Genomic DNA, 12,729 nt, shown 5'->3' with positions numbered 1-12,729 from the left:
AGTAGGGGTTCGATGAAAGAGAAACAGAGTTAACATTTCAAGTCCAGTGATGACTCTTCAGGACTCTGAAGAGGAGTCACGTTGGATTCGAAACATTAAGTCTGTTTCTTTCTCTCTTTCTGCAGAAGCTGCCAGAGCTATATGTGTTCAATGTGAGGTATAGCTCTTGGGGCTAAAGGGATAAAAGAGTTAGGGGGTGGAGGGTTGGGGAAACATGTTACTGAGCCATGATTGTAAGGGTGGGTCGACTCAGTGGGCTGAATGGCCTATTCCTGCTCCTCTCCTGTGTGTCCAGGTGCAAGCCCAACACTGTGGTGTTTGTTGCCCTCACTTGATCTTTCAGCTAATGTCAGCTGCCTCAGTTTTGACAGCTTATTTCCCCAATGCTGTCCCTTGTACCAGATGCTGACCGGCACACAGCTGCTCCCTGTCATCATTTGGCTAGTTCCAGCTTTGACAGGTTTTATTTTCTTTCTTTATGAGTTAGCTCCTATTTACACAACAGAAACGCAGAACCTTGGTGAAGGGAGTTGAGATACGGAGCAGCCAGGACTGAACAAATGGCACAGGAAGGTTCTGGGATTCTATGCCCCGTTCTGATGAGTGAGGTCCCATTGAAACAGTGAGGTCCAAAAAAAAAGGGTTTCACCCTCCTTTTCAGCCTGGTGCAAGGGTGGTCACTTTGAAAACCTTCTCTATCCTTGGCACAACATATCGGACATAGGCAGATATCATTCAGCCTTGGAATTAAATACAATCCCCCAATCCACAATCAGTACAACTTGGGCCCAGAATCCATCAACACAAAAATCAGAAAATCCTATGAAGGGCAGGGTGCGGGGGGAAGAGTTCTTGTGGAACCTAAGCACAGAAATAGGCCATTAGGCCCAACTGCTCTGTGCCTGCACACAAGCCTCCTCCCCATATCACACCCAGTCAGTGGTTGAAGATTTGATCCAATCTTGCACTGTACTTCAGGTATGAAAATATTCCAAGAAGTCACTTGCAACAATGAGTGATGGGCTCCCTGGTCAGAGACAGTTCCTCCGACAGCAATATGACGCTGGACAGGCTTTGCACTGTGTGGGTATGGATATATGTATTCCAGTTATTGTATTTAAAACTGAAAATGCATGTAATTATTACCATTACTATTTATTGATCTTAACAATGTTTAGTACGTACACTGCAGAGAGTGTGCACCTTGATTTGTATTTATTACATATTTTAAATAAACTTCCACAAAGGAAACCTTTCTTCAAACTGAAACTGTGTCTGAATCATGTCTTATACTCTAATTATTCACCTTGCTGCAGTGTCACTGAGTTGAGGCGTGAGAATTTTCTTTTCCGGGGGTCACTGGCAAAGAGGGGTACTTGTTGCCTTACCCTAATTGCCCCTGGAAAGGTGGCAGTGAGCTACCTTTCTGAAGCACTGAAGTACGAACTTATTTCCTCAATCGTGGATGGCGGTGATGAGCACTGTTGGCTCACACAGCAGTCATGATGTGGGTAGGCCGGCGTTGGACTGGCGTAAACACAGTAAAAAGTCTGACAACACCAGGTTTTAGTCCAACCTATTTATTTGATAATATACTCACTAGCTTTCGGGGTTACCCCCTTTGTCAGGTGAATGGAGAGTTCTGGCCTCAGACAGAGCATATAAAGCACACACAGTTTAGAGATTACTGATTAAAATGCGAATCCTTACACCTAACCTGCTGACAGCAGGTTAGGTGTAAGGATTCGCATTTTAATCAGTAATCTCTAAACTGTCTGTGCTTTATATGCTCTGTCTGAGGCCAGAACTCTCCATTCACCTGACAAAGGGGGTAACCCCGAAAGCTAGTGAGTATATTATCAAATAAATAGGTTGGACTAAAACCTGGTGTTGTCAGACTTTTCACTGGGCTCACACAGCACCAGGGACCCCCCAAGTTGTTCCAACCATGGCTCTGTCTGTAGCCCACACATTCTCCCTGTGTCTGTGTGGGTTTCCTCTGGATGGTCGAGTTTTCTCTCACACTGCAAACATGCAGGTTAGGTGGATTGGCTGTGCCAAATTGACACCAGTGGCAGGGGCATTAGCAGACTAAGTATGTGGGGTTACAGGAATAGGGTCCAGGTGGGATTGTGTTTGGTGCAGACTCGATGGGCCGAATATACAGATTCTATGAAAAGCTGGGGCTGCTGACGCAAGGGTAGTGGAGGAGGCCAGAACACATTGCAGTCATCGTGCCGTGGAAGAGTTGTAACGAGACACCGCAAGCATTGGGCTCACCTATCTCAAAACCTTCTTCATTAGTAACCCTGCCCCAAAATGTTACCTCTCTTTGCAACCGTCACAACGCAGGCAATGGCTGGGGTGGAACTCCAAAGACAAGCTCCCTGCCGCTTCACTTCAATATCCCAATATAGATCATAGAAGTTACTCGATCGGGAACAAGCTCTTCCCACTTGGGTCTAAAGCACAGACATCAACACTGAACTCTTTTCCACTCTGGCCCAACTGTGCCCCACGTACCGTGCTCACAGAAATCAACCAGGAATTAAACCTGGACTCTCGTTCCACACTACTACAATTTGCTGACCAAAAGGCAAAAACCTGCAGCATGCTACGGTGCAGAGGGACCTGGGGGTCCTTGTGCACGAGTCACAAAAACCCAATCTGCAGGTGCAGCAGGTGATCAAGAAGGCGAATGGGATAGAATATAAAAGCAGGGAGGTCTTGCTGCAACTGTGCAGGGTACTGGTGAGGCCGCAGCTCGAGTCCTGTGTGCAGCTTTGGTCGCCGCACTTGCGGAAGGATATATTGGCCTTGGAGGGAGTGCAGAGGAGGTTCACTCGGCTGATACCAAAGATGAGGGGGTTGGACTATGAAGAGAGACTAAATAGACTGGGTCTGAACTCGTTGGGAGTTTAGAAGGATGAACGGGGATCTCACAGAGACGTACAAGATAAAGAGGGGGATGGATAGGGGAGAGTCAGAGAGATTCTTCCTGCTTACTAAGGATAGCAGAACTCGAGGACACATACTCAAGATAAGGGTCGGCGGAGGGGAGCAGTTTAGATCAGAGTTGAGGAGGAGCTTCTTCAGTCAGAGGGTGGTGAATCTCTGGAATTCTCTGCCCGTTGAAGTGGTGGACGCTACCTCGCTAAATATATTTAAGTCACGCGTAGATAGGTTTGTGAGAGACAGGGGAATTAAGGGTTGTGGAGAGAGCGGGAAAGTGGAACTGATCCACTTCAAATCAGCCACGATCTTATTGAATGGCGGGGCAGGCTCGAAAGGCATGATGGCCTACTCCTGCTCCTATTTCTTGTGTTCTTATGTTAACTCTGCCTTTCCCTTCAGCCCACATCAATCTCGCATTCTGTTCAATGCTGCACCCATTCCAGGCTTTGGCCAGATCTGAAGCATCCATTCGTTCTACTTCACCCAAGCCACCCACTCAACTTCAGCCATGTAGGAGTTAGACTGATGGTCAGTCTCCACAGCACCTGGTACTCTCTGGAGGTTGGACACAACTCCCCCCCAACCCTAATGTCCGCTGCAAACTGGTCGTTAGCACAAAGAAGACGCAACCTAAAGCTGGCAAAAGATCTGAACGATCACGGCCTGACTGAAAGGCTTTGCTTCTTTCTCTATCCACACAGTGGTTTGCACTGCTGCCTCACTGCACCAGGAACGCAGGTTCAATTCCCACTTTGGGTCACTGTCTGTGTGGAGTTTGCATGTTCTCCCCCTCTGCATGGGTTTCCTCCGGGTGCTCCGGTTTCCCCTCACAGTCTGAAAGACGTTCTAGTTGAGTGCATTGGCCAAGCTAAAATTTCCCTCAATGTACCCGAACAGGTGCCAAAGTGTGGTGACTAGAGGAATTTCATAGTAACTTTATTGCATTGTTCGTGTCAGCCTTCTTGGACACTAATAAATAAACTTCAACTTTATCTGTGACAAGTATTTCCAATTGAAATGAGAAGTGTTTCTGGGATATTTGGTGTGTGCATCAGGCTCAGGACTAATAGCAGTAAAGTGAAAAATGTGCAAAAGCCACATGTCCTTGGAGCCAGACCATATGGCAGGCTAAAAATACAAGTCTGATTTACGTGCAGATAAAAACACAAATGGGAAGACAGCGCGATTCTATTGCCCCTTGGGTCTGAGCATCCTCACTTCATAAGAATTTAAATAACCTTCATTGCAGTGTTAACGTAAGCCTTATTTATTTTTATTTATTAAGACTAATAAATAAACTTTAACTTTCAAACTGGTCCCGTGTCATTCACGACCACTCCCAAACAAATTCCCTGACCCTTTGCACCACCTCTCTTGTCAACTCCAGGCGACTGATCCTTTCACCAATGTCACTTGTAAATAATATGATGACACAGAAACATGGGCAAGTGCCGTGTGTATCTCGCAAATGCCAAGCTCACGGGCCCAATTCACACAGAAACTGACAAGACAGCGATTAAATGTTCTCAGAAATGAAGTTACTGTGCTCACAAGGATGGAATAAGCAAAAGGACTTCAAGTTCTCACACACATCTGCCAACGATCCCATGTTTAAATGTGGGCTGTTTTTTGCAGTTGTGCTGATGTTGCCAGGCGAAATGTCTGGGACATTCCGGGGACTAGAAGTAAAAGTAAAAAGAGGTTTATAAAAGAAAACCATCAATCGGAAAGGAGATTGTCATGAAGATGGCTTCAAACTGCCTTGCGGACATATGCGGAGGAATTAGAGGTGATAATGAGTAGACGGACATACATAGAATCTCATACTGCCACTCCCAGAACAAAGGCACACCAACACACAACACTGTTGACGGGTTTCAGAAACAGACATCAATTTCAGCTTTTATTACAGGGTAATGATATCAAAATACAAGACTTCCTCAAGCCTTCTCCCTTTGGTCATTGTCCAGCCATCTTCCTATGACTGTGGACTTGCTATCCCTGCACAATCATCCAGTCAGAATGGTAAGCCACGCACTGACACAACATTATTACAGCACTGTGGAACCCAATCCTATCACATGCTGCATGGTCTCTCGTGATTACGTCAGCTCGCTTGCTCTGATGCAGAACTCCCTACCCCCGAGTTCCTCTTCACCAGTGGTCAGTCAAGTGGTCCGTGTTGGTTAGGATTCCAAGAAGCAGTAGCTTCTACGCTGACAAAAGGCCAAGGTTACCCAGTGAAGGCACAGAGAAGCAAGGGGAAAATGTCAATAATACTCGTCTCGCACTGAAGACTCGGGGGGAAACGTATCATTCAGTCGAGGCAGCAATCACATGTCACCAGACAACAGTGGCTGGGTTGTTGGTGAGGGAAGATGTGTACAAGGTCTGAACGTGGCAATTGGACACCATATGACTTACGTGTGCAAGGAGATGGCTGGCAATAATATCAGCTTGGTTCACCTAAAGCCAAGTACATTGAAATTGTTCTGACATGACTCCAAGGTTGTGTGAATATGGTTCAAGTATCACTTCCATTAAGCTTAGCTGCCCATAGTTCTTTAGCGACTTCTCAAGTGCCAGGATTCCTCTCGATTGAGGGGCTTACGGCTCCCATGGTGGGCTTCGCCTGCCATCGACCTCCCCTTCAGCGTGGTAAAGTATATCTGCCAGCGTGTGCTCCACCACAGCGTACCAACCCATGTCACTTATCTGCACATGAAACAAAAGACGAACAGGAAAGGGTTAACGGCGCAAGTTCCTCAGAAACTTAACCAAGGCTTGCTAGCTTTCTGGCTGACTTTCAAAGAACCGACTTGAATATACCTGAAAAGGAGTTGGAAGCTGAAAGCATTGTCAAGTTTATTTATTAATGTCACAAGTAGGTTTACATTAGCACTGCAATGAAGTTACTGTGAAAATCCCGAAGTCACCACACTCTGTCACCTAATCTGGTACACCGATGGAGAATTTAGCATGGCCAATGCACCCGAACCAGCACATCTTTCGGACTGTGGGAGGAGATTAGAGCACGCTGAGGGAACCCACGCAGACAAGGGGTGAATGTGCAGACTCTACACAGACAGTCAATCAAGGGGGAATGTGATAGGTATTTGAGGGTGAGAAATTTGCATGGTTATGGACACTGAGGAGGCCATGGCCTCAAGATATTATCGCTGGACGATTGATCCAGCATCTCAGCTAATGCTCTGGGGACCCAGGTTCGAATCCCAGCACGGCAGATAGTGGAATTTGAATTCAGTAAAAAATACCTGGAATTAAGAATTGACCGATGGCCATGAAACCACTGTCGATTCTCAGAAAAACCCATCTGGTTCACTAATGTCCTTGAGAGAAGGAAATCTGCCATCCTTCCCCAGTCTGGCCTCCATGTGACTCTACAGCCAAAGCAATGTGGTTGACTCTCAACTGCCCTCTGAACAAGGGCAACTAGGGATGGGCAATAAATGATGGCCAACCAGGGACACCCATGTCCCACGGATGAAGAAAAAAAATAACAAGCAGGTATGCGGGATTCAGAGCCAGGACACACACGATTCTGGTCAAAAGGTGAAGGTAACTCGGATTCGTACAGCACCTTGCACAAACTCTGCGAGTCCCAAAGCACTCGACAAAACAACAAAATACTTTGGAAATGCAGGTCACTGTTGTGCAAAACCAGCTCTCACAGGTAATACAAGGGCTGGCAATCCAAGTGTAGCGCACTCCTCATTTCTCCAATCCCAGTATTTGTTCCTCTTTCTAAGACATGAAGTGAGGATAGCAGGTCAAGTACAATGAGAAGCAACCATCTGAATCACTTACCGGTTTGAATGGAATGTCTTTTGGAGGATACTTGAAATTTGGCCCAAAGTTGATTGACACCTGAAAAGATCAGAGCCCAGAGTCAGTGACATGCTTCACGCTGAGGTGTTTCTGAGTGGGTGATTTGATTTATTATTGTCACATTATCAGTATACAGTGAAAAGTATTGTTTCTTGTGCTTGTACAGACAAAGCATACCGTTCATAGAGAAGGAAACGAGAGAGTGCAGAACGTCGTGTCATAGGTAGGGTGTAGAGAAAGACTAACAAGACCATTTAAAAGTCTAACAGCAGCAGGGAAGAAGCTGTTCTTGAGTCAGTTGGTATGTGATAACAGACTTTAGTATTTTTTTCCTGACAGAAGATGGTGGAAGAGAAAATGGCCGGGGTGCGTGGGGTCCTCAATTATGCTGGCTGCTTTGCTGAGGCAGGAGGAAGTGGAGACAGAGTCAATGGATGGGAGGCTGGTTAGATGCACTTGTTAGGTGTTGCAGCATTGAAACCAGTCCCTCGTTCTAATACAAGCATTCACTCAGAAACCTAATCACCTCCATTCATCCCATGGGAATTTTAGATCGGATATTATGACTCCTTGTCACCAATAGGTCCTTCTTTCCCTCTACCCTTAGCTTCCCATATCACAAAGGTAACTCATTGCTGCGGGGGCCAAATGTTTGGGTTAATAGAAACGGAGAGATGATGAGCAGGGGAAGGCCATTCGGCCCTTCAAGCCCGCTCCACCATTTGTTCTGATCATGGCTGATCATTCAACTCAATGTCCTGATCCCGGATCCCGCTCCCCCCGACCCCCCATATTCTTTGATTGCCTCTTCCTCAACAGCGATCTCTAACTGTTCCAAGAAAACATTCAATGTTAATTGCTATCTGTGGCAGTCATTTCCATAAATTCACCACACTCTGGGCGAAGAGATTTCTCCTCATCTCAGTCCTGAAAACTTTACTCCTTATCCTGAGACAGTGACCCCAGGTACCAGGTACTGCTGAAACCTCTGCACCAGCACCTACTACACTAATTTATTCCTATCCCACTCTGGGAATCATCTATGCTGGAAAAGTGAACCATCCAGCATCAGACTTCAGTCTACAATTTGGAACATTGTGAGCAGTTTTTGGCCCAATCACCAAAGGATGGATGTGCTGGTCTTGAAGGAGGTCCAAGGGTGTTGAGAAGAACGATCCCTGGAATGAAGGGTTTGTCATATGAGGAACGGTTGACGAGTCTGGGTCTGTACACACTGGATTTAGGATAAGGGGGGAATCTAATTGAAACTTCCAGAACACTGCGAGGCCTGGATAGAGTAGACGTGGAGAGGATGTTTTCCACTGGTGGGAGAGACTCAAACTCGAGGGCACAACCTCAGGGTGAAAGGACACTCCTTTAAACCTGAAATGTGGAGGAATTTCTTCAGTCAGAAGGTGGTGAATCAGTGGAATTCACTGCCACAGAAAGCTGCGGAGGCCAGGCCATTGAGTGTCTTTAACACAGAGATAGATGGGTTCTTGATCAATTAGGGGATCAAGGGTTAGAGGAGAAGGCAGGAGAGTGGGGATGAGAATCACATCAGCCATGATTGAATGGCGGAGCAGACTGAATGGACCAAATGGCCTAATTCTGCTTCTATATCTTATGGTCAACCAAGTTTGAAAAAAATTCCACCATTGATTCTGAACTCGTGTGAAACCATAATTCTTTATTTGGTGGTTTTTACCCCTTCATTCTCTATTTCCCCCCACCTTTCTTTTATTGCACGAGTGAAAAAGGAGGCTATGTTGTGATCGCTTCTTTTGTGTTTGAATGCGCGCGAATATACTAACCCTCTGAGTTTATTCTGTCTCACGTTTGCTGTGCTCTTGTCAATGGTAACTGGATCAAAAAATGTGAGGTTCGAAACACACACCACCACTTACAAAGGGGAAAATCAAAAGCAAAACAATCTCTGTTACAGATGGGTGCGGAGACTGTGTTGAAATTCATCCCCCTTCTGTCCATAAGATACAAGTACATCGTGGGAAAGGGCTGAAAGCAGCAATAGCTCAATGAGCTTCTGCAGCTGGACTTACCGTGCAATTCTTGTATAAAGAGATGGCAGGGTGGTACACACCAGCATACACATCTTCATAGGCAGTTCCCTCGCTGTCGCCGTTCTTATAAAATATCATCTAATCAGGGGAAAGAAGAAGATTTTTGCAATGTAATCACAGTATCAGTTATTCTCAGTCCAATCTTATCTTAGCCAAGTCAGGTAACACTGGCACAGCGGTGAGCACTGCTGCCTCACAGCGCCAGGGACCCAGTTCGATTCCCGGCTTGGGTCACTGTCTGTGTGGAGTTTGCATGTTCTCCCCATGTCCGTGCAGGTTTCCTCCCGGTGCTCCGGTTTCCTCCCACTGTCTGAAAGATGTGCTGATTAGGTGGATTGACCATGCTAAATTCTTCAAGTGTACCCAAACAGGCACTGGAGTATGGCGACTTGACGATTTTCACAGTAACTTCATTGCGTGTTAATGTAAGCCGACTTGTGATACAAAGAAATAAACTTTTAACTTTGAACCTGACGTTTCATCTTGAGCCGAGCACAATGTCAAGTTCTGACAATCGAATGTTTTCTTTGAAGGGTATGACAAAAAAAGTAATACTGTGTAACAGCCCATGTCTCAGAAGTTTAGTTCAGTTCATTTATTAATGCAGGCTTACATTAATACTGCAATGAAGTTATTACGACCAGCCCCTATTCGCCACACTCTGGCATCTGTTTGGCCTCACTGTGGGAGAATTTAGTGTGGCCAATTCACCTGTACCTCATCAGCACATCTTTCAGAATGTGGGAGAAAAACCAGAGAAACCCACGCAGACACGGGGAGAATGTGCAATCTCCACACAGACGGTGACCCAAGCTGGGAATCAAACCCGGGTCCCTGGCGCTGTGAAGCAGTAGTGCTAACCACTATGCCACAATTATTCACTTTTTAAAATAATCATTAATTCTGCTGAAGTGCAGATATTGAATTCAAATGTACTGTGGCGGGATTCGAACCTCGGTCCCCAGAACACGAGCTGGGTTTCTGGATGAATAATCCAGCAACAATACCACGAGGCCATCGCCGTTCTGTGGACAGGATCACAAGGAGTCTGGATTAACCTCCACGTATCCGCTCCAACTCCCCAAGAAAAACACGTGGAACACTGCAGGAACCACACCTCAGCATGCGGGGGAAGGAGTTTTGATGAAACGGGGCTGCTGGCTGCAGACAGGTGCATGGGACATGATCGAACCCGAGGCCCTACCTTGCTGCCTGCCGCTGGCTTGAGGCTCTTCTCAGCCTTGTCCACAAAGTCTTTCTCCTCGAAGTACAAGTAACTCTTGAATTTAATCAGAGCCTGATGCAGAGAGAAAATACCGATGTTAAACGGTACACAACACAACCACCTTTCCCACTTTTGGTCTCTCCCAGGTTAGTGGTCAGAACAAAAGCTGCAAGCATTTCAAGGAGCTGTTCCCAACAGCTGGGCAAGTAGGAGGTGACCATCTGCACAGATATCAATACTGTTCTGGGCTACACGTATCAGAAGATTTTAAAATGACCATCATGTTCCACTGGTTGTACAATACCATAGGAAACAAGGCAACCAATTTGGACACAGCAAGCTCCCACATACAGTAGCAATACGTTAACAACCAGATCTTTGTCCTTTCATGCAGTATTGATCTGAAAGAAATCCCCCGTTCTTCTTCAAAATGGCACCGTGGGATCTGTCACACCCGCCCCTTGGTGCAGTGTTTCATCCGTAAGCGCTCCCTCAGAATTGAGTTACCTGGTTTCTACCTTCTGACTCAGCTGTGTTGCCAGCGAGCCTCAGCTGACAGCTATGCTCCAGCAGAGAGGCAATCCTCTTACTCAATTAACAGCACACACAATTCCCATGTGGCCTTGCCAAACTGTCGTGTAACCAGAAATATTTTGTGCCCCCCCAACCAATACTTCAGATGTTAAAAATCAAGAAGGGCCCTTTGATGTCATTTTCCGGCTGCTCATTCCTTCACAACGGAATCAAGTAACCTTACAATCAGAACATTGAATACAGGAGTTGGGACATCTTGTTGAACTTGTACAAGATATTAGTGAAGCCACACTTGAAATACTGTGTACAGTTCTGGTCACCCTATTACAGAAAGGATATTATTAGACTAGAAAGAGTGCAGAAAAGATTTACTAGGATGCTACTGGAACTTGATGGTTTGAGGTCCAAGGAGAGGCTGGATAGACTGGGACTTTTTTCTCTGGACCGTAGAAGACTGAATAGTGATCTTATAGAGGTCTATAAAATAATGAGGGGCTCAGACCAGGGAGACAGTCAATATCTTTTCCAAAGGTAGGGGAGTCGAAAGCTAGAGGGCACAGGTTTAAGCTAAGAGGGGAGAGATACAAAAGTGTCCAGAGGGGCAATTTTTTCACACAGAGGGTAATGCGTGTCTGGAACAAGCTGCCAGAGGCAGTAGAAGAGGCAGGTACAATTCCACATTTTAAAAAGCATTTAGACAGTTACATGGATAGGATGCGTATAGAGGGATTTTGGCCAGAAGTGGGCAATTGGGACTCGCTTAGTGATAAAAATAAATGGGCAGTATGGACAAGTTGGACCGAAGGGCCCGTTTCCATGCTGACAACCTCTATGCTTGACAATGAACATAGAACATAGAACATTACAGCACAAACAGGCCCTTCGGCCCACGAGTTGCGCCGATTACATCAACACCTACCAATCTATAGACCTATCTATAACCCCCAATCCCATTAAACACCACATACTCATCCAGAAGTCTTTTAAAAGACCCCAGCGAGTTCGCCTCCACCACCACTGACGGCAGCCGATTCCATTCACTCACCACCGTCTGAGTGAAAAACTTACCCCTAACATCACTTCTGTACTTTGCTCCCCGCACCTTAAATCTGTGTCCTCTCGTAGCAACCATTTCAACCCGGGGAAATAGCCTCTGAGAATCCACCCTATCTATTCTTCTCAACATTTTATAAACTTCTATCAGGTCGCCTCTCAACCTTCATCTCTCCAGGGAAAAGAGTCCCAGCTCCCTCAACCTAACTTCATAAGGCATGCCTCCCAGTCCAGGCAACATCCTTGTAAATCTCCTCTGTACCCTTTCAATAGCTTCTACGTCTTTCCTATAGTGAGGCGACCAGAACTGCGCACAGTACTCCAAATGAGGCCTGACAAGGGTCTTATAAAGTTGCAGCATTACCTCCCAACTCCTAAACTCAATCCCTCGATTAATGAAGGCCAGTACACCATACGCCTTCTTGACCACCTCCTCCACCTGCGAGGCCGATTTAAGAGTCCTGTGGACCTGGACCCCAAGATCCTTCTGCTCTTCAACACTACTAAGACTCCTGCCCTTGATAGTGTACTCGTTCATCCCGTTGGTTCTGCCAAAATGGGCGACTACGCATTTATCCATGTTGAAGTCCATCTGCCACTTCTCCGCCCAGTCCTGCATCCTATTTATGTCCTGCTGCAACTTTTGACACCCTTCCAGACCATCCACAACACCACTGACCTTCGTGTCATCAGCAAACTTACTTACCCATCCCTCCACTTCCTCATCCAGGTCATTTATGAAAATGACAAACAGCAAGGGTCCTAGAACAGATCCCTGGGGCACTCCACTGGTGACTGACCTCCATTCAGAAAAAGACCCATCCACAACCACTCTCTGCCTTCTGCAGGCAAGCCAGTTCTGGATCCACAAGGCCAAAGGCCCTTGGATCCCATGCCCTCTCACCTTCTCAAGAAGTCTTGCAGGGGAGACCTTATCAAACGCCTTGCTCAAGTCCACGTACACGGCACTTCCTTCGTCAATGTGTTCAGTCACATTATCGAAGAACTCAACTACGCTCGTAAGGCACGACC

At 46.3% G+C, this 12,729-nt stretch overlaps 1 protein-coding gene across 3 annotated transcripts in view; it reads right to left on the bottom strand.

Annotated features, from left to right (window-relative positions):
* Nucleotides 1-4,798: 4,798 nt before the first annotated feature.
* The window catches only part of ash2l (ash2 like, histone lysine methyltransferase complex subunit), a 35,118-nt gene continuing 27,187 nt past the window's right edge, over nucleotides 4,799-12,729 (bottom strand). Inside the window, exons 15-18 of one of the 3 annotated variants that reach the window (XM_080184215.1) lie at nucleotides 10,090-10,182; nucleotides 8,865-8,963; nucleotides 6,784-6,843; nucleotides 4,799-5,670 (exon numbers count right to left, since the gene is read on the bottom strand). In XM_080184215.1, the coding sequence (XP_080040341.1) occupies nucleotides 5,563-5,670; nucleotides 6,784-6,843; nucleotides 8,865-8,963; nucleotides 10,090-10,182 (360 nt within the window). In that variant the 3' untranslated portion in view covers nucleotides 4,799-5,562. The remainder of the gene's footprint in view (nucleotides 5,671-6,783; nucleotides 6,844-8,864; nucleotides 8,964-10,089; nucleotides 10,183-12,729) is intronic. The other 2 variants (XM_080184214.1, XM_080184216.1) reach the window with 2 other exon arrangements.

This window comes from Carcharhinus amblyrhynchos, unplaced genomic scaffold (assembly GCF_965287045.1).
Source record: "Carcharhinus amblyrhynchos unplaced genomic scaffold, sCarAmb.v2.hapA scaffold_618, whole genome shotgun sequence".
Classification (NCBI taxonomy): domain Eukaryota; kingdom Metazoa; phylum Chordata; class Chondrichthyes; order Carcharhiniformes; family Carcharhinidae; genus Carcharhinus; species Carcharhinus amblyrhynchos.
The sequence above is the reverse complement of the archived record's forward strand: the minus strand, read 5'-3'. Positions and strand labels throughout refer to the sequence as shown.